The following is a 21880-nucleotide window of genomic DNA, read 5'->3' as shown; positions in this document are numbered from 1 at the left end:
TTGAGCACGCTCTGGGAGAGAGCGCAGGACAGGAAGGCCTGGCGTGCTATGGTCCATGGGGTCACGAAGAGTCGGACACGACTGAACGACTGAACAACAACAACATGTTGTATTTTATGGTTTTAATTGCGAACTGCCCAGAGAGCCTCTGCTATTGGGCAGTATAAAAATGTAATAAACAAATGAACTTCCTAGACCGCAGGAGAGGGAACTGCATGTCCGAATGAACCACAATTCAAACATCTCCGCGTATCCTTTCTTCCTTCTGGGGCACTTCTAGGTGGAGGTCTCCTACCACTGCTAGTCAAAAGACATTAACGGCTCAATCCTATGTATGTTTAGACAGAAAAAGGTCCTCCAACTCCCAGCATTCCCCAGCCAGCTATGCTGGCTGGGGAATGCTGGGAGCTGGAGGACCTTTTTCTGTCTGAACATGCACAGGCTTGCACCCTAAATGTGCAATCCTATACATGTCTACTCAGAAGTGAGCCCCATTGAATTCAATGCTACTTACGGGTAAGTGTGCACAGGATTGCACTGTAAGCAGCTATTCCATCTTTTCTTCCTGCACAGATTTGTTCACAGAAAGAAAAAAAGACAAAAGGAATCGTGGGAAAACTCAGGAGGGTTACAAGTTGAAGGCAAAGCTGATCCTCCTGTAAATTTCTGTGAAGAAGCAGGACCATTGCACCAAAAAGGAGGTAGGACAATTGCACAATAATTTTGTGATGCACCACAGGTTTCACAAAATGGGAAGGCTAGGCTAGAACCTTTCTCCCTGATATGCTAGTTGTCTATGTGCATGGATTGATCTCTCTCTCTCTCTGTTTGGACATGTTTAATGATCTTTTCAGTTGGCCTAGTAAAAGAATTACAGTGCATAGATTTTGGAGTTTGTGTGTGTGTGTGTGCTTCACAATGGAAGCAATCCACATGGCCATCTAAAAGGACCCTGAAAGCCTGTGAGATCTTTTAAGTGCAGGGTCTAAAAATTGCCCAGCTCTCTCCCTCTACTTGCACGCGTGTGCATAGGCATACAGTCTCTCTCTCTCACACACACGCAGAAGAGCGCTCTATCCCCAGGAACGGGTTTGCCATGCAGTGGAGGCTGGTGGCTCCAATCTCGGTGGGGCGTGCACCCATTCCAGGTTTCAGCCAGACCCATCCAGAACTCTAAAGCAGCTACTTAGGGTGCTGAACCCGATCCCCCAAATAGGTCCAGCACCTTGGATAGCCCCTCTAGAGTTCTGGCTGGTCCTGACCGAAACCCGGAATGGGTTCACAGCCCCACCGAAATCGGAGCCACCCGCCTCCGTGGTGGCCCTGTGATATCCCGCTTTTGCTGACCAAGAAGCCGCGGGTTGTTCACACAGAGAGTCCGGCCCCCTCCTCCACGCTTGCGGGCGGGCGGGGGGGGGGGGCAGCAGCGGCGGCATCGCCAGACAAACCTGGCGGCTGTGTGAGCGCGAGAGTGAGCGCGCGGGGACGGGGGAGGAGGCACCGCCACGTACACGGCGCGCGCGCCCTCCTCAACGCGCTACTTTGGTCGTGTGAACCGGCCCTGGTTGGGGGCCGGGGGGGGGCTCTTCTGCAAACCAGCCGAGCAGGAGGCTTGCAGCAGGCAGGCAGGCAGGCAGGCAGGCAGGCTGCTGCCCCCGGGCGGCGGCGAGCCCCGCGTGGTGGCCGCGCGCGCCGCGCGCAGCTGGGCGGCCGCGCGCTCCCTCCTCCGCCTCCCGCTGCAGCAGCGCGCAGCCCTCGGAAGCGGGCGGCGCGTGACGCTTCCCTGCCCCGCTGCCTATCGCGCGGTGTCCGTCGTCCGGCAGCTCCGCAGCAGCAGCGGGGGCCGCCTGGAAGCCCTCCCCGGAGCGTCCCTGCGAGGCGCCAGCGGTGAGTGCCGGGCGGCGCAGGGGGCTGCCGGGCCCAGAGGGGCTGGCCGGGCGGCCAGGCCCCGCCCCGCGCCCCCTCCCTCGTCCCGGTGGGGCCGAGCCGCCTCTTCCTCGGGCCGCCCGGGCGCCCCCGGCAGGTGGGGCGCGGGGCGGCGCGCAGCGAGCGACGGCGCTGCCTCTGGCGCGCGCCCACCTGCGCCGGGCGCGGGGCCGAGCGGGTGGCGCCGCCCTCGCCTGGCCCGGCCTGGCCTGGAACAGCCGGCCCCAACCTGGCGCCCTCCAGATGTTTTGGGCTGCCCCCCCGACCACGATTGGCCGCGTCGGCTGGGGCTGGCAGGAGCTGCGGCCCAAAACATCTGGAGGGCGCCTGGTTAGGGAAGCCTGGCCTAAAAGAGCCGCTGTGTGATGCAGAGAGGGGCAGGACCGCGGGTGGGCGGGCAGGTGGGCTGGGGAGAAGCTGGGGGCTGGTAAGCGTTAGGAGCAGCCGGGGGTGTTGCTAGGTTCTTAAAAGATCCGGGGCACAGGCCCAGAACACACATTTGCATCTATCTATCTATCTATCTCTCCGAGAGTAAGCGCACCTCCAGTATATATGTGTGTGTGGTGTGTGCATGTGGTATGCTTGCGTGTGTGTATAGATTACATACATAAGTGTGCACAGACCCCCCCACACCCATCTTCAGCTCAGACCCCAATTCAGCATCTTGGAAAACATCTCACTTCTGCTCGGGCCCATTTGTAGTCGGACCATTTCAGCTCAGCACCAAACCTGAGTCGAGGTTTGGAAAAATGAGTCTTTATGCTTCCTGTTACCACCATTGGAAATGTTAAAAAAACTGTAATTTTTTCTCTTGGTCAGAACTGGATGATCATTTCAGGCATAGTAGCCCCCTAGAAGGGGATTACACCTGCTCAATGTCACAAAAATAGGTGCGGGGTTTATATTTTGATTTTCTTTTAAAGGGAACTGCCAATAACGTTTTAATTCCTTGGAAGAATTGGATAAAAATTTCAGGATTCATTGCCCCATCAGAGGAGATCATGTCTGCCAAATTTCAGAGTGCTAGCCACAAGGGTGTTTGTGCAAGGGTGGCCTTGACATTTTGAGGTCCCCAAAAGAGGACATAGTTATTCCTTTATGTTCCTTGTGGACTATTGTTCTGAAAATTACAGACAGCCTAGAGTTGTCCCTAAGTAAGAAACCTGCAAAGTTTCAGAAGGATAGGTGCAGCAGTTCATGTGGAAGGGGAGTTCTCCAATTTGGGGGAGGGAGTGATTTGCTTTCCCTTCCCCCCTTCCCCAATAGTTTTTTGGGTAAATTTGTATGAAAATGCACAGATCATTAGAGGTATCTCCCAGGCAAGAAACCTGCAAAGGTTATATTTCTGAAGGATATACATACATGAAAATTTAGAATGACTAAAATTTATTTACTTTTCATCAGTAGAAGCAGCAGGGGAACATGGGTGGGAAGGTGCTATTGCACTCATGTCCTACTTGTGGGTTTTCCATGGGCATCAGGTTGGCAACTGTGTGAACAGAATGCTGGACTAGATGGACCTTGGTCTGATGCAGCATGGCTCATCTTATGTTCTTAAATATAGAGTGCAGAAGGCTTTTCTTTCACCACTGAGCACTTACATTCTCCCCCTACCAATTCTGTTCCCCTCTGTGCAACCATCCCTCCTCATCCTACCATCCTCGAGCAACTCTTCATAAAAACAGATCTCTTGTTTTGTGCAGCTCTCCTCTACCTCCTCCTTGTTATGCACAAGCTCCCAATGTATCTTCCCCCCCATAACTTCATTTGTGCCAAGACTTCACCAGGTTTCAACCAATGAGGCTGTTTTCAAAACTAGGGCTCATTTATGGAGAAACTCTGAGCTTGCACTAAGTGCCTTTCCCTCACCACTGAAGCTAGAGTTCATGCAAAATGGGAAAAAAACAAACACAAATGACAAAACATGCATAGGACTGAGCTGAAAGGGTAGTCAATTCATTAGATGGAATTGGGTAGGCACTGTATTAAGCCTGCAGTACCATGCTCACAACTCAGGACTTATTTCTGAGTAAACGTGCAGAACATCAAGGTGCAAACTTCCCTGCAAAAGTAACTTGTGCTGGAATCCTATGCACACTTTCCTGAAGGTAAGCCTCATTAAACATAATGGGGTATCTGAGTAGGCATACATAGGATTGTACAAATGAGCAGTATTTATCTCCCCTCCACTTAAAAGACAAACCAAAAACTCCTATTTTTATTAAAGCTTCATAGAACATAGGAAGCTGCCTTATACTGAGTCAGACCCTGGGTCCATCTAGTGCAGTATTGTTGACACTGCCTGGCAGCAGCGGCTCTCCAGGGTTTCAGGCAGGATTCTTTCCTAGCCATACCTGGAGGTGCTGGGGATTGAACCCGGGACCTTCTGCATGCCAAGCATGTGCTCTGCCACTGAGCTACAGCCCTTCCCATTGCTGGATAATGGCAACTGACAAACAAAACAGCCCCAGATTTGTTTCTCTGCAACCATGTAAACCCACTTTTCTAAAAGACTTGAGTGAGGAGAAAAACCAACCCTCTTGTCTGTTCGTATAAAGTCAAATACAGTTCAGAACTTCTCTTGCCCACCAAAGAGAATTCTCTTTAAGAATTCTTCAAGATATGCTCTGGGTGGAATAAAGAAGAGAAAGAAAGAACAGCATAGGGGAGGGAAGAAGAAAAGAAGAATGGTGATTCGAAATACGGGGGCGGGGGGTTAGAGAGAATTCCCTAAGCCAAGTGGCTCCTTTCAGAGAGGTAGTACTTCAGAGGAATTTAGGAGGCTGTGGAGGGTTTGTAAGGATTGCATGTACTTAAATTAACTTTATGAGGTGTGCGGGCAGAGGGCTTTTTCTAGCTTTTGTTAAACTGTAGAACCTGTTTAAAAGCCTTAGCAGTTCCTCGATCATGACGCCACATAGTCCTAACCCTCCTTTTGAAATAATTTGAGTCCTACAGCTATTCCGGAGAAATTAAAGTGGAGGGGGGGAAGAAGTTTGTGGAGGCTGAATGGGTCCTTTGCTGTACTGAAGCTACTAAACTTCTGCAGAAGCCAAAGTTTCCACTTTGGGGCAGTAGAATCAGGTGCTGTGTGAAATACCAGTATTTCACATGAAGCTCTTCCTTTCCTTCTCCCTCTTCAATATTCCATTGCAGGCAAGCTCCCAACAATGGGCACTTAAGAGCAGAAAAGTAGGGGGTGAGGGGTTTTTTGCACCTCAAAAAAAACCTACACCAGAGATTAGGGATAGTGACCTCCTAATGGTCACCTTAAATACCTTCTGATTCGGATCTCTAATCCCCTGTGTGACTTGGCCGGTTGTACTTATTGTTTTAGTCTTTGAGAAAAGGAAAGTTTACGCGGGGCTAGCACAAAAGCCACTGGACCTAACTGTCTGAAATTTGGCAGGTTCAGTCAGCTCCATAGGGGCTACCAGATCCCCAAATTCCATGCATGTATATTGAAGCACACAAAAATATATAGCTCTTTGATATGACAGATTTTCTTGAAAATAGCAAATGTTACCTGTAACTAGCACAAAAGCCACTGGACTAACTGCTTGAAATTGGGCAGGTTCAATCAGCTCCATGGGGGCTACCAGGTCTCCAAATTTCATGTATTTATCATACAAATAAAAATGTTATGTCCGTTTCTGTTTTCCAATGCAAGTCAATGGGAAAATGTAAAAAAAAAATGGCAATTAGGACAGCACAAAAGTTCCGGGGCACAGCTCAAAAAGATCTGGGGCCCGTGCCCAGGTGGACCCGCCATAATGCTGCCCCTGGGTGCAGCTGACTAGCTTGATTTTTTCCATCTATGCTTTTGCCCTGTATTATTATTATCATCATCATTGTTATTGTTATTGTTATTATTATTGAATTATTTATTATTATGAATTATTAATATCAGTTAATAATAATTTTATTTCGAATTCCTCCCTGTGCCCCTGGCATGTTATAGCTTAGAACAATCTTCCCCAACCTGGTGCTCTTCAAATGAGTACAGCTCCCATCAGCCCCAGTCAGCATGGCCATTGGTGAGGCATGATGGGGGATGAAGTCTAAAACATCTGGAGGGCACCAGGTTGGGAAAGGTTGGCTTAGATCGTATAGGAGTCAGCTGGGATGCAGATGAGTGGCAGGGGCGCTGTCCCTCACTCTCACATCTCTCTCTCCGCTGTTGCCTTTATAAGCTTCATCACCGTCTGTTCAGCTGTCCAGCCTCTCCAAGAGATGCTTACTGTTCATGTTGCAATCATCCTTCTCTCCTCCAGCCCCCCAAATCCACTGCCCCTTCCCTTGATCAGTCTATAAGCTGCTTAAAGAGATGGACACGCTGCGGTTTGGAGAAGAGTGGATTGTTTTTATGGGGTGGTGGTGGATGAAGGTGGAAGTCTCTCTCCTCCGCGTTGTTCTGCAGAACATGCTCCGAGAAGCCACCTAAGAATTGCTAGTGGCTCTGGGTTAAATCTGTCAGGCTAATGCTAGGTACGCCGTCAAGTCTCCCAGCATAGTGGTAGGACACAACCTCTCTTCAGATCACTTTGCAGGGTGTGTGTTTTTGGTTTTGTTTGAATAAGGAATATATTTCATGCCACTGCCATGGTTTGCCAGTTTTCCTCAGCCAGAGGGGGTGACAATATTGCAGCCCTCCCTGATTTGGTGCCCTCCTGATGTGTGGAACTACAACTTTCAGCGTACCACATCCAGCTGTGGAATCACTGCTGGGAGCTGTAGTCCAGCAAACCTGGGGGAGGGTGGTGGCTCTCCAGGGCTCCAGGCAATCATTTCCCCCAGCCTTGAGACACTTTTCAGTGGAGACACCAGGGACCGAACCTGCCATTTTCTGCATGTGCTCTACTGTTTTTTAAGTACCTTTTATTCTATTCTTTAACTTTATAAATGAAATAAACAATACCAACAACCTAATCAATAACTACAATTTCCCAACAATACAGCATTCTTAAGAGGACAAAGCAATAACAGAAAAGAGAAAACAGAAGAAGGAAGAAAAAAAAACATGAAAAAATATGAAGAATTATTTAAAGAAATTAAATTTAAACTCCATTACAGAGAAACTTCAAATCCCATTCTGCTTAAAAATTATACCTATAACATTGGCAATATTACAATTCAGTACAGCACAGATAATCAACCTAACATTTCACTATCATATCAGTCTTATTGCAAGGGAGCAAGCCTACAATCCATTTCCAGTAACCATTAGGGGTGGACGAAAGTCACTTACCTTTTCTCGCAGCTTGTTCGCGGTGGGGGGGAGCGCTTCGCTGCTCCCCCCACGAAGTTCAGGCTGGGGGGGGGGAGGCTTCCTGCCTCGCCCGGCCGAAGTTCAGGCCGGGGAGGAGGCTTCCCGCCTCGCCCGGCCGCGAACACGAAAGTAAAAAAAAAAGAAAAAACGTCCCCTGATAGGCTACGTGACAATTCACGTAGCCTATCACGGCTAGATCTGGAAAGTCAGCCGTGATAGGCTACGTGAATCGTCACGTAGCCTATCACGGGTGACTTTAAAAAAAAAAGCGCGTACGCGAATGGCGGCCCCCATAGGGAGCCGCCATTTGCGTTCCTTATTTAGTTGCTGTAGTCTACGTAAATGTTTACGTAGACTACGGCGAAAAAAAGGGCAACGCAAATAGCGTTGCCCTTATTTTCGCCGTAGTCTACGTAAACATTGACGTAGACTGCAGCGACCAAATAAGGAACGCGAATGGCGGCTCCCTATGGGGGCCGCCATTATCCATACACACTTTTTTTTTTTTAAAGTCACCCGTGATAGGCTACGTGACGATTCACGTAGCCTATCACGGCTGACTTTGCAAATCTAGCCGTGATAGGCTACGTGAATCATCACGTAGCCTATCAGGGGACGGGTTTTTTTTTTTTTCTTTCATTGCAATGGCGGGGGCGGCAGCCGGTCGAAAGACTGGCTGCCGCTCCCGCCCCGCTCGAACACCGGACGAACCGCCAGCTGGACCCGCCGCCGGGAGGGACATTCAGGGAAGGTAAGTCCCGTCCCGGGGGGGGTGCGGGGTGCGGGGGGGTGCGGAGGATTTCTCCTCGAAACTTGTTCGGGGGGCCGAACACGTTGGCGCTCGGCCCCCCGAAGTTTCGGGGAGAAATTCTCCGCCATCCCTAGTAACCATATATTGCCCTTCAGCTAACATATAGTAATAAAGCTTAACAATTTAACCAGCCAAAGATCTTACTAACCAGTAATAATGGTAATAATAATGTAAAAAAGGAGATTTAAAAGGATACATAATAATAATAACAACAAATCACTAATAAATTTTATAATGTCATATAATAAAGCTTAACATCAACCTCACAACAATCACTAATATATTTTGTACTAGATATATAAATGAGTGTATTACATTGTACAGTATATGATGAAAGATTTAAAGAAAAGAGAAAAAGAGAGGAAAAATAAGAGAGGAAAAAAACCAACATCTCTGGCCTAGCCTGTATCTTCCAGACTAAACATAGTCAGTTAGCAAAACATGTTTGTAGATTCCAGTTCATGGTGCTGGAACAGAAATCTCACACGATTTTCCATTTAGCCACACCTCCGCCATTTCATGATTTAGAAACTTCTTCATCTGACCTTCAGAAAAAATGCAAAATGTAGCAGGATATTTTAAGTGATATTGTAAGTTCATTTGTTTTGCCATATTTTTCGCCTTGGTAAATTGTCTTCTTTTATCAACAATTTCTTTGATGTAATCTGGAAATAGCATAACTTTATCTTGTTTCCAAAAAAGGTTTCCAGCCTCTCTTGCCAAACACAGGATATAATTTTTTGTGGAGATGCTTGCAAATTGAACTATAATCGTATACCCAGTCCTGTTGGCATTTGACACATGGAATACTGGCTCAATATCAAATGAATAATCAGATGGCACAGGGAGTATCTCATGCAGGAACTTAAACTACAAAAGTAGACAGATTTACATCAGTAGGTAAATATTTAATACCAATAATACGTACATTTGCCCTGCGTGCTAACGCCTCCAGTTGAGAAATTCTGACAGAAAAATTGTTGAAAAAAGCTTGTGATGTAGTTTCATTCCCTGCCAGCCAATCTTGCAACTCGTTAACCTTCGCCTCCATTTTTTGCCAAGAAGTGTTAATTAAATCCACAGTCCCTTGCAGGGCAGTGATGGAATTTTGGATGGTATCCAGCCTCTTAGCCTGTTCCGCAAATTGCAAGGACAAAGTTTTTATCAAAGCAAGTAACTCCTCTGTATCTCCACTTCTTGAAGCCTTGGCCAAGGGAGGTGTGGGGAGTGGGTGGGCGGAGATCCTTTTTTTCGCCTTAGTGTAGTCATCCTTCTCTTCAAACAAAACTTGCAGGTTCTCAAATATTATTGATATTTCTTAATCCATTCCTCAGATGTTGTTGGCGTTTCTTAATCCAAAAACTACAATGGAGCACGTCAGCCCTAGTTTCTCCTAATTAATTAGGAGGTTCAGCTTCGAGCGATGATTAAACTCTGGCAGACTAGCCCCAGAGTACAGCCCCCCTGCTACCACGCTGAGAGAACGGTTCTTCTAAAACTTCATCCAGAGCTGCTCCTGCCTCCCCTTTTAATTCCAGGGGAGTGATAAAAAGGTTTTTCAACCTTTTAAAAAGCTGTTTGAGATAGCATCCCGCGGAGACCCCGCGGGAAGCTGCAAGGGCGACATTGGCTCTGACCAGCATGTGCTCTACTATTGAGCAATCACACTTTCCCATAGTTCAGTGTTGTGCAGTAGCGATTCTCATACATATCTGCATACACCCTGCACTCAAAGACAGGTAGATCCGTGGCCCTGCAGATGTTGGACTGCAACTCCCATGACCCCTAGCCAGTATAGCCAATGGTGAAGGATGTTGGGAGTGGCAGTCCAACAATATCCAGAGGGCCAGACGTTGCCCACCCCTGTTAAAAAGGAACAAGAAAGAAACAGGACCATGTTGTGAAGCGAACTCTCGGAATGTGCGTACGTCGCCAACTCTCAAAATGGTGTACCACCCAAAAAGGCTTCTGAGTTTCAGCTGAGGGCTTCCGGCAAGTTGGGGGAGGCACCTGGCACGTGGGCCCTGCAAAGAATGCCAGTTATTGGGGGGTAACAGCGAGGAAAGGCTGTTGCCATGAAGTTCTATCTGTGAGCTTCCTAGATGATTCTGTCTGGCTATGGTGGGAAAGAGGATGATAAGCCAGAAGGATTTTTGGTCCAATCCATCAGGGCTCTTCTTACGCCCTGTGGGACTCACTAAACCAAGGGTGGGCAACCTGTGACCCTCCAGGTGTTGTGCATCTCTAAAAGGAGCCCTTCCGTCTGCCTTGGTTATCAGATGACACTACCATACCAATAAAATTACAGGTGATGCCATGGCATCCTTTGTTTCACGGAATATTTGACTGCTGTGAAATAATAGACTGTCAATTGACAATATTTGGCTGGTCAGTTGACAGGCCTCCCAGCTCAAGATATGTAGGAAGCTGCCTATATTGAGTCAGACCTTTGGACCATCTAACTCAGTATGGGCTACCTGACTGATAGTGGCTCTCCAGGGTTTTAGGCAGGTTTTCCCCCCCAGTCCTACCCAGAGATGTGAGGGAATGAACTTGGGACTTCTTGCATGCAAAGCAGTTGTGCTTCCCTCCAGGAGAGCAACGAATAGACAGTTTCACGAAGAGACGGATAAGATGGCTGGTACTTTTCTTAGGGGTGCACGGATTACTCACCCGTTCTGGTGGGGCCATCCGCTGGGCATGGGGAGGTGATCTGTCCCTCCCCCCGGAATCCTCCCTGGCCGGCTCCGCTCCATGGCGAGTCTGTGGAGCTGCTGGCTGGGGCCGCCCACAGCCAGACTTCCGTCTGCTGCCAGGCTGCGGCCGCAAATGGCTACAGCCGTAGCGGCCGCCATTTGTGTCACCGTGTTAGCCATGATAGGCTACATATATATTTGCGTAGCCTATTACAGCAAAGAGCAGGGACACAAATGGCGCCCGCTATGCCATTTGCATCCCTGCTCTTTTCGTGATAGGCTATGTAAATATATGTGTAGCCTATCATGCCTAACGCAGGCACGCAAATAGCGTAGCGGCCGCCATTTGCATCCATGTGTTAGCTGTGATAGGCTACGTATATATTTATGTAGCCTATCACGGCAAAAGGCAGGGATGCAAATGGTGTAGCGGACGCTATTTGCGTCCCTGCTCTTTGCCGTGATAGGCTACGTAAATACATAGTCTATCACGGCTAAAGTAGGGTGGCAAATGGCGGCTGCAGACCAGGGCAGCCATGAGCGGCCGCAGACTGGGGCAGCAGATTGACCGGACGGCCGACAAAAGGTAGGGTCTGTCCCGGGGAAATTTCGCGGGGTGGCGGGGGCGATTGCTCCGTTCCACCATGGATTCCGGGGGGATTCTTTAGAATTCTAAAGAATCCAGCCTCATTGGAGTCTGTGGCGGAATTCTCCAACATCCCTAACTTTTCTACATGATGATTACAAATGATTACACATTTCGTTCTTCGTTTCTCTCTCTCTCCCCCCCAGCTGAGAGGGTGCACACATGTTTGCCATGTGCCAACCAGAGCTACCCCTCAACCCACTGTTCAATGAGGCAAAGGGAGACTCAAATCTCGACACGGCCTACCTTGGTGGAAGGGACTGTCGACCAGACAAGAACCTCAATTTCATGGGCGAAGAGGCGTACGACAGCAATGAAAACTGGAGCCAACCTGTGCACAGGGAACCAGAACAGCTAGGAGACAATGCGCCCAAGGCATCTGATAATCAAAGAGTACTTATGCACAGGCAGAAAGCAAAGAGCAGGCCTAAGGATGTCCCCCCGGACCAGAAATCTGACAGCATGTCCCTTGCCTCTGAAGAGGAGGAGGAGGAGGAAGAGGAAGAAGAGGACATCCGCAGACCTCCTGAGGGAGCTGAAGTCAATGGCTTGGAGCAAGAAAACGCTGCCAGCAAGGAGAGGATAAAAGAAGGTGGGAAGCTGGCCAGCTCCCCTTTAGAAGACAACGGTTACGCCAGCAGTTCCCTAAGCATCGATAGCCCTGACAGTGGAGGCGCCAGTGCTTGGGACATGTCCATGGTTGCTGCTGAAGACTGGAAGAGTCACCTAGAACCACAGTCCCCAGATGCTGAGCCTGAAAACTCTTCTCCTGGTTCCGAGACCCTCTTCCCGGCATTGGCGGAGGCTTTCCGGAACCTACAGGACAAGAAGAAGTTCAAGGAGCGGGAGAAACAGAAACACCACGTCCAGCTGGTGATGTACCGCCGCCTGGCATTGCTCCGCTGGATCCGCAGCCTCCAGCAGAAGGTGGTTGACCAGCAAAACCGGCTGCAGGACAGCTTCGACACCATCCTGGACAACCGCAAAGAACTCATTCGATACGTCCAGCAAGGCATGGCGTGCACCAAGAACCCATCTCAGGGAGAGTTGTGAAGGACATGCCTCCCCGCCATATCTTCCCGTGGGTGCTGCAGTCCTTCGCTTGGTCACCCAAGTGAGCGGTCCACACGCTCCCATATCTGCCTGCATCCTGCATGGGCGGCTTGTTTTTTTAATGTTGGATGTTCCTCCTGTGGTATACCAGAACATCACCAGCCCATTAAGCGTGAGCATCCCAGCAAGTATTTATGCGTAGATGCGGCTTTTCGCCATCATTTCACTTCTTCACTGTGGTGCGTGGCTTCTGTTGGTGAACGCGAACGCAAGGCATAACGAAACAGAACAAGGAGCATATAGGAACCTAGGGGGAGATCTCGCAGTCATGGAGAAAACCCAGAAGAGACTTTGGCTAAGCCTAATGTTGGGCTCCAGGGTTGGGGGAAGGCTTGAACTGAGCCTTGTAGGTCAGTTGCCTGAGCCTTTTGCCACTGCTTGGAGGAAGGAACTTAGAGCTGGCTCAAACCATGAGAGAAATACTCTGGAACAAATCCTTATGATCTTGAGGATCAGGTGATGCAAGAGAGCCACTGCTGTGCCACTGCCTGCTATCTAGCTTCTAGATGTGTTGCACTCCCTATTGAGGAAAGCCAGAAGGCTGTTCAGCTGTGCTTCCAGATCATGTTGATGCTACCTGCCAATTTTGCCTCCCAACACCAGTCTCCTGGCCTGTCCTGTTGTATTCTTCAGCTCCAGGAGCAGTGTTGGCTTGGTTTCTTATCCGTGCTTTCTATCCCAGTCCCCCTTCTCTGCTTCCAGGTGCCTGCAGCTTCTTCAGTCTTCAGGGCCTGATCCTGCTGGCACTCAGAACAAGGCCCCTGAAACCAAACAGGGCCCGGAGAGGGTTTAAATGATCAGGAAACAGCCAGTTCTCATGATTATTTCTCTGCTTTTTCTTACTTTAGCCCAAACAGGTTTACTTTTTAGCAGTGGAGGCTGGTAGCTCCGAGAATCCGCTCCGGGTTTCAGTCAGAACCAGCCAGAATTCTAAAGGAGATATCCAAGGTGCAAAGCTCCTTTACAGTCCTGACTGAAACCCGGAGCAGATTCACTGCCACACTGCTATCGGAGCCACCAGCCTCCACTGCTTTTTAGAATATGTATAAGAATTACTCACATCACCAAGCCAGACTTTTCATGCAGTTGCATGTAACTTTATTTACAGGCAACTGACTTTTATTTATTTTTGACCAAAAGCAGCCCTTAAGTGGAGGAACAACAGGAGGGGAACGAGCTGCTGAACCTTCTCTTCTCCCACTGTTCTTCTGCTCAAAATAATTTATCCCTCTGTTTCCTTTTACACCCATGGGAGGGGAGGAAATACAGTTACCTGGTCATTGAGGCCCTCAATTCCTATCCCAATGTCATAATATATCTCATTTTAACAAGCACGTCCTATTACACCTCTTTCAGCACTTTACATGAATGAACACCAAATTCTGCAAAAGATACTCCCCACCCTCTCCAGCGAGGGTGCAGTAATCTAAGTAAATGCATGTCAAATTTATGCAAAAAAACTTACTTGTTTTGCAGAATATTGGTTTTCTGTTTTCAGGGTATACGATTAGTATTTTATTTTGTTATCAAAACATTCATATGTTGCATTTCGTCCACTGGAAATAGGGACTAAGGGAACCCTGGTGGGCTAGGATTTTAGAGCTATTGCTCTGAATGTTTTCCCTAAATAAATTATACCAAAAACATCATTATATATTATACTAATATATATATATATATATATATATATATATATATAATTGTTTAGCTTGGGAAAAAGGAGGGTAAGTGGAGACATGATGGAGGTCTACAAAATTATGCATGGTGTGGAGAATGTGGATAAGGAGACATTTTTCTCCCTCTCTCAAAATACTAGAACCTGAGGTCATCCCATGAAGCTGATTGGTGAGAGATTCAGGACAGATGAAGTCCTTCTTCACACAGTGCATCGTTAAACTGTGGAATTCACTACCACAGGATGTAGTGATGGCCACCAATTTGGATGGCTTTTAAAGGGGGTTGGACAAATTCCTGGAGGAAAAGGCTATCAGTGGCTACTAGTCTTGATGGCTTTGTGCTACCTCCAGTATAGGGATGTACGAAATACCTCCAGGTTCTGGGGGGCATCCGTGGAGCAGGGGGAGGCAATCTGTCCCTCCCCCCAGAATCCTGCCTGGCCAGCTCCGCTCCGCGGCAAGTCCACGGAGCCGCCGGCCAGGCCCGTCCGCAGCTGGACTTCTGTCCGCTCCTAGGCTGCAGCCGCAAATGTCGTCCCCCGTAGGGGATGCCATTTGTGTCCCTGCTTTAGCCGTGATAGGCTGTGTAAACATTTACATAGCCTATCATGAAAAGAGTAGCACCACAAATGGTGTAGCGGACGCCATTTGTGTCCCTGCTCTTTGCCGTGATAGGCTACGTAAATATTTACATAGCCTATCACGGCTAAAGCAGGGACGCAAATGGTGTCCGCTATGCTGGACGCCATTTGCAGCCAGAGACCAGAGCAGCGGATGGCAGCAGATGTACCGGACCAGCCGGCAGATAGGGTCCGTCCGAGGGGGCTTTGGGTGGTGGTGGTGGGGTAGTCCATTCTGCCACGGACTCTGGGAGGCTGGATTCTAAAGAATCTGGCCTCATTGGAGTCTGTGGCGGATTTCTCCTGTCATCCCTACTCCAGTTCCAGAGGCAGTGAGCCTATGAACATGAATTGCTGGGGAACATGGGTGGGAGGGTGCTGTTGCACTCATGCCCTGCTTGTAGGTTCATGGTTGACAGCTGGTTGGCCGCTGTGTGAACAGAACTCTGGACTAGATGGACCCTGGGTCTGATCCAGCATGGCTCTTCTTATGTTGTTATGTTTGGGGAAACTATCCACCCAACTACAGAAATGCAAAACAGCAATTGCAGTGATGGATCTGCCAATGCGCTGCCATGCGTATTGAACAGTGGCAGTCATGTGGCTCAGTGCCTATGAAGACTGTGGAAACGCAGCTGGTTGGTGCATGTCTCACATGCTCCTTATTGCCAAAGCAGCAGGTTCCCGCCTACCGTATTTTTGTGCGCCAGAAGCCAAATGGGTTTTAAGAGAACAGATTGGTCCTATCTTGCTTGCTCTAGAAGAATGGATGAGATGCTTCGTTTCTCCGATTGAACTCTCTTGCAATATGTGAAGACCTCGCATGGCACAGGCCCCATCTGGTTGAAATGGCATCAGTGCAGCAGAGTGAATTGACAAGTTGAAAAGTCACTCCTTCCTGCCTTCCTTTGCGGTGTTGCTTTTTTCTTGTCTGGGACATTTTCAGTATCGCTGCCCAAGATATTGAGGATGTGCCTGCTTTTTAGGGTAGTCAAATGCATGTGAAGTAGGTTTGAGACAGCGGTGAACTGGTCTAATGCTCTCAATGGACCACTTATTCAACCATGGTCAAATAGTGTCAGACATTCCAAGTCAAGAGCATCCTTGGTTAAGCAGAAACTTCTCCCTTTTTTTAATCTCATCACTCTATCACTTGCTATCAGTGGCAGGAGTTTCCATGCCTAAGTTCTTTGCAGCCCTGTAGAATTTGGGGTCATATGCATGCACTCCCACCCCATTTTGGTGGAGACACCTCCTGTCCCCTCATTATTCCCTGAAAGCTTCTGCCCTTCTCCTCCCAGTTAAGCTTAATGGTCGAGCTTCTCCTGTTGTGGGCCATGTACTATAACTGCATGCATCTCTGAACAGGAAGGAATGCAGGATCTGGGGGGGAAAAAACAAGAAACAAACGGGCATATGCTCAGGGTACAAAAACCCAGGAGTCGGGATTTAAAACCTGTTTTTTCTATGGAAAGGAAGTGTTTCCTTTGTGTGTGCTTAAGGCATCTGGGAGGGATTGGAATCTAAGTTCCGGGCCATTATTTGACAATATTCGACTTGTCAATTGACCAAGGATTTTTGTTTATAAGTTGCTGCTGCTTGTGCTATTTTTTGAACAGGTGAGACACCAATTTAAGTCAGGGGTGGGCATCTAGTGGCCCTCTAGACATTTTGGCCTTACAGTGCCCATCAGACCCTGCCAGCATAGCCAAAGGAGAGGGATTATGGGAGCTGTAGGCCAAAACATCTGGAGGGCCAGAAGTTGCTCACCCTTGGTTTCAGTCATTAAATTGCTATCCACTAGCCTCAACTTTGTTTAAAACAGGGATGGTCAGCTGTTTTGGAGCTGTACTCCAGATGTTTTTGGCCTACAACTCCCCTCATCATTGGCTATGCTGGCTAGGGCTGATGGGAGTTGTAGGCCAAAACATCTGGAAGGTCACAAGTTGCTCACTCCTGGTTGAAAGTATATTCAAGTTTTATTTGCTACACATACAATTTTTATTTGAAGATTCATGATTTAAAATGTGTTTACTTAAAATTTGTTTAATAAAAATGCAGATGTCTCTGTTGATTGTGTGTGTGTGAGAGAGAGAGAGAGAGAGTATTTTAAACAACTGGTGCCATATCAGGAAACACAAATCCTTGTCAAATTGAAAAAGAAAAAACAGCGAGTCTTAACACTGATGTTTTATCAGGTCGAAGAGAATGGAGATTATATGTGGCCAACTTTGGAGAGGGATTTTGATGTGAATGGTATATTGCTTTTGTGTATTTCTTTTTACAGAATGAATTTATTACATAGTATAACATATTTACATTGGTAGGCTTTGTAAATGGTGTAGGTTAGCATTCCTGCCAGGGCATAGTAACTGGGTAGTAATTGCAATCACAAATGCAAATCAGGATGGATACCGCTCACATGGGGGCAGAACAGGGATGACTAAGTGATGGGCTGATATATATAGTCCTTGTTAGCAAGTATACATCCAGACAATGGAGGCTGGTGGCTCCTATTTCAATGGGGCAGTGAATCCTCTCGTGAGTTTCAGTCAGAACCAGTCAGAACTCTGAAGGAACTATCCAGACTGCTGAAGCCTATCCCCCAAAATGGGTTCAGCACCTTGCATAGCTTCTTTAGAGCTTGGACTAGTTCTGGCTAAAACCCAGGGTGGATTCCCTGCCCCACTGAAATAGCAGCCACCAGCCTCCAGCGCATCCAGAACAACAGTTCGGGATGAACTAATCCACAAGAGCATGGAATGAGAATTCACCTTTCTTTTCCCCGGCAAAGCATTGAATGTGGAGTCCATGTAGGGCAGGGACAGGGGTACCTCAGGTGCGCAGGCCAAATCTGGCCTGCCTTTACTGGTTTCCTGGCTTTGTGCATTTTTTCCCCATTCTGAAATACCTCTCCTAAGACTTTGTGACTGGCAGTAAGAACGTAAACCTAAAATGTGCAAGTTTTTGATATTTTAGGCCCACCTCCTTCGACCCCACCTCCTTTGGCTCCGCCCACCACAAGTATGTGGCCCCCGAGAGCTTCTCACAAAAATTCAGCCCTCGCATTCAAAGAGGTTCCCCACCCCTGCTGTGCTCAGATGTGCCATATCGTGGCGGATGCTACACCAAAAGGTTTGCCTTTGAAGCTAGAAGCTGTGGAGGGTAGAGACCAGAGCTGTGCACAAAGGACCTCTCAAAACTCTCCAGGCTATTTGTAGGCAGAGAAATTGGGTGGACATTTTCACCCAATTTCTCCTAGGGGAGGAGAAATTCTCCAGCAGTTTCTCACAGGTAGGGCTCGCTATTGGCAAGGGTTCACAGGTTCTTCCCCCCCCCCCAAGGGCTTTTGGTTTATTGTACTGCTTCTGTAGGTGGCAACAGCATCAACTGTGCTGAGGCTTCCACTTTTCTGAGGCAGGATTTTGAACTTCTTTTGATGGTATTTTTGAGCTGACCTAATCACTGCGAGGTGGCCGAGGGTGCAGTGTGTCTTCTCTCTCTTTCCATGCATCTTTCCGTTGCTCTGCAGCCTCCCAGGCCCCCTGCACTTCCTGAACTGAAAAAGCCCCATGGGAGGAATTGCCTCACGATGTCTTCTTCATGATGGCTTTAACTGAAACGCAGGAAGCTGAGAAGGCTACAGGCTGCCACAGAGATTACAGTACATTGACAGGACCCTCATGCACACTCCTCAGCTTCCTCATATCTAAGGTAAGTACAAGAACCCCAAACCCAACCCATGAGAATTTCTTCAAAATTTCTCCTCCTCTGAATTTCTTTTCGAAAGCGCTTTCTATCATACTGAATGAGAATGGTCAAAAAAATATGGGAGAGATTTTAAGCACAGCACTAGTAGAGACTGCATTTTAAAATAGCCTTTATTTGTCAAGATTGTAGGTCTCTTTGCTGCAGGTGATGGTGCAGGTAGAAATGATGGAAGATTTCACAGGCATACTACTGCTGTAAACTACTTTGGTAGTCGTTTCCTCTTCCATAGGAATTGTAGTTCTTGGGTGGGATTGGGTAAGGCTGTCTAACAAATTTCCAAGCATCATGCCAAATTATAATTCCCAGGGCTCTTTCCTGGAAGCCATGTCAATTAAACAGGTAAAAACTGGTCTACGTTTGTAGTATAGTTCAAGCTTTTATGTATAATCGGGGTTTGTGTGCAATATGTATATTACTTCTCTCTTTTTTTAAAATTAAAAATCAATGTGCCTGCCCTCCAAGCTGCACTTTGGTTGAGAGATACTGTATTCCAAAAACTCAGAACAGGAAAATGTGATACTTTTGATCAGAGAACACATCTTTTGCTATAGTGATAGTTGCAGGGATTGTGTCATGGGCACCTACTGGATATTCCCTGAGGTATTACTAGTGATGCCCGTTCTCTGGACCCCTGCCCCCTGAAATGCCCTTGTAGTCTTTATTTTTTGAGGAGCCACCTTTGAATGGGTCTGTTGTCTTGTGTATTGTAGACGTAGAGCTTTTCTACATGAGGCTGTATCTACTTTAGGTTTTGTCACAGAACTGAGAACCAAGCACTAAATTAAGAGCATTTCCTTTTCTGCTTGTGTGCTACATAACCACTAGGTGGCACTGTGGTATAGTGGAGTAGTGCAATTACAAAAGTGGAAAAATGTTTGCTTTAATCTTTCAAAAATAATACTGCATTTTCCCTGCTCTAAAACAACTCACCAAAAGTGCTGTTTAAAAACAGAAGCGAAACTGGAGGGTCACAATGTTGTCTAAATAGCCCATCAACAACCATGAGTAAATGCCTTGTGCAGAAAAGCTCTTAAAGTAATGGTGAATATATAATTGGTGGAAATTGGAAAACAGAATGCCCCCAGAGTACCCCAAAGATGACTTTTGGCAACTACCTGCAAACCCATCAGATGTCTGTGTTCTATGCTGGCTACATTTCAGCTGCCATTTTTTTTCTCTAGCCACCACTGAAAGAAGTGAGTGTGCGGTACCTAGTAGCCAGCAACCATCAATGTTCATTTAAGCAAGCAATAATAGCTATAAGCTATATAGTAACCTACAGAAAAGGTGAGTTGGTGGCTATGGCTATATATTTTAAATTATGGCAAAGCATAGCCAGTTTTCCTTGCCTTCCCCCCTACCTGTCCTACCATTTTATTTTTATTTTCAAGAACTCTGTGATCAGTATACACTTTCTAATCTCTGTGCTGGAGCTTACAGCTGTGCAGGCTTAATAAAAGGGGAGTGGAGAAGGGAAGGTGAATAGCACCACAGCAGTCCGCTCCCATGGAAAGATCTCCCCTCATCCATTAAATAGATGTACACATTTAAATAAGAGCCAGTGACGTGAAGTGACTAGAGCAGGGATCCCCAACCTTTTTGCATTGGCAGGCACATTTGTAATTTGGAGAGTGTTGTGGGTGCTCTCACAAAATGGCTGCCATGGGGCAGCTTGCCCATTCATAAAATAGCTGCCACGGTAGGCATGACCAGTCACAAAACACTCATTTTCCAGAAGTCAAAATGCTGGGACTAAAAGAAAAGTAACTTGCCCAAGAACCTAAGCACCAGACAGAGGTGGGGTCTGAGCTCCGAAGCACAAAACCATTATTTTGAACTCAAATAAAAATGGTGGTGGATGGCAGGATGCACATTGGTATCTAAAGGGTGCCGCTAGTTTGCATATTCTCAACAGCACCTTCATGCACTCAGTACCCATGGAAACGGAATGCCTGAATACAGCTGTTGTTTCAGCTGTGGTATGGAACCTTGTATGGAGCTGCAACCCAGACTATGAGGTGTGTGGTTTGCATTGGGTTTGAAAAGCCAGTGTATCAGTGCCCCACAGTAAAGATATGTATTTATTTTTACTTAATGTACTTATTAGCAAACTTCTAAGAGTGCAGTCTCAACTGCAAAGTTCTGGTAAGGGCTCCTTTGTATTGCATAAAGCCACCTTTTGGAAAGGTCATAGTGTTACTGAGAGGACAACCTTGCTAGCTTGAAATGTGCCAATGTACTAATCGTTGTAGCATCTACTGAATGTTATTGCTATCGTTCTCATTCACCCACTTTTATTATATGAATGAATAAAAGGTAAAGAAAACATTGCATCTTCTTCAACCAGACTTTTATTTCCATTTCCTTTTTGTAGTCAGATTCTCATCCAATTATATGTGCTACTTTTGTGCCAGTATCCAAAGTACCATGAAGCTTGTTCCACAAACTCAAGGGAACTTTAGATGTCCTTGAAACAGCTGCCTCCAGCTCCACCCCTGTTCACACGGCAAGCTGCTTTTCAAACTGTAGAGCAGAGGCAGGGGACGTGTTTTGGTCCGGGGGGCAGATGGTCCCCCTGGACCAGCCTGGTGGGCTGGATGACATCAAAGGCACGGCTCCCCCACAACACCCCTTTCCTGATGTCTTCTATGCTTGGAAATAACAAGGGATTTTCCCCCTTGCACTGCTTGGTCTCCCATTGGGGCGGAGGTAGCAAGAGGATTCCTCTCCCTGCCTCCTTCCCAAGCCCCCAGTAGCCTCGGGCCAGGGGCAACCCTCCATAGAGAGGATGGGGAACTTCCATGGGCCAGAGGTTTCCATCTCTGCTGTAGAGAGTTCAACAAGCAGTTTGCGATAGGTCAGGGGAAGGGCCAGCAGCCATTTAGAGAAAAGTCAACATTCTACGGAGCTCTTTGGCTGTAAGCTATAAGTGAAATTGCAATTGACTTTCTGCACTTCTGGGGGATATCGTACATGCGTGTGTGTGTGTGTGTGTAAATCCCACTGCGTTCCAGCCGCACTAGTGGGCATGGGCAGGGAAAGGACAATTCATGAGCAGTCCTTTTTTACATTATTTTTAATTGATCTTTTAAAAACCAATTATTTAATTTGTGCTCAAGTGTTTGTTTAAGTGCAATTGTGAGATTCATGTCCAGACTTTAAAAATGTTATTAGGCCTGTTCAGCTAAGCCACCATGGTTCGTGGTTTTGAGCGAACCATGGTGGCTTAGTGTGTCATGTGTGGGGTCAAAAGCCCAACCACTATGGTTAGGAAGCCACCCTGGCTAACCACCCATCTGCAGTGGGGTTAAGGGGGCCTGGGGTGGCTTAATGTGTCATGTGGCGGGATTTC

At 47.5% G+C, this 21880-nt stretch overlaps 1 protein-coding gene and 1 long non-coding RNA gene across 2 annotated transcripts; both read left to right on the top strand.

Annotated features, from left to right (window-relative positions):
* Nucleotides 1-1744: 1744 nt before the first annotated feature.
* On the top strand, nt 1745-14096 carry C10H1orf216 (chromosome 10 C1orf216 homolog). The gene is made up of 2 exons (XM_084815970.1): nt 1745-1887; nt 11495-14096. The coding sequence occupies exon 2, from the start codon at nt 11511-11513 to the stop codon at nt 12399-12401; it is 891 nt and encodes a 296-aa protein (XP_084672096.1). The 5' UTR covers nt 1745-1887; nt 11495-11510; the 3' UTR covers nt 12402-14096.
* A 94-nt stretch (nt 14097-14190) lies between these two features.
* Nucleotides 14191-20859, top strand: LOC146338134 (uncharacterized). The gene is made up of 2 exons (XR_014785167.1): nt 14191-18471; nt 19710-20859. It is a non-coding gene; the product is annotated as an uncharacterized LOC146338134 (long non-coding RNA).
* Nucleotides 20860-21880: the final 1021 nt, after the last annotated feature.

This window comes from Heloderma suspectum, chromosome 10 (genome assembly GCF_057233095.1).
Source record: "Heloderma suspectum isolate Gila_16-S chromosome 10, 16-S_ref, whole genome shotgun sequence".
Taxonomy (NCBI): Eukaryota; Metazoa; Chordata; class Lepidosauria; order Squamata; family Helodermatidae; genus Heloderma; species Heloderma suspectum.
This window is presented reverse-complemented; position numbering and strand designations above follow the sequence as displayed.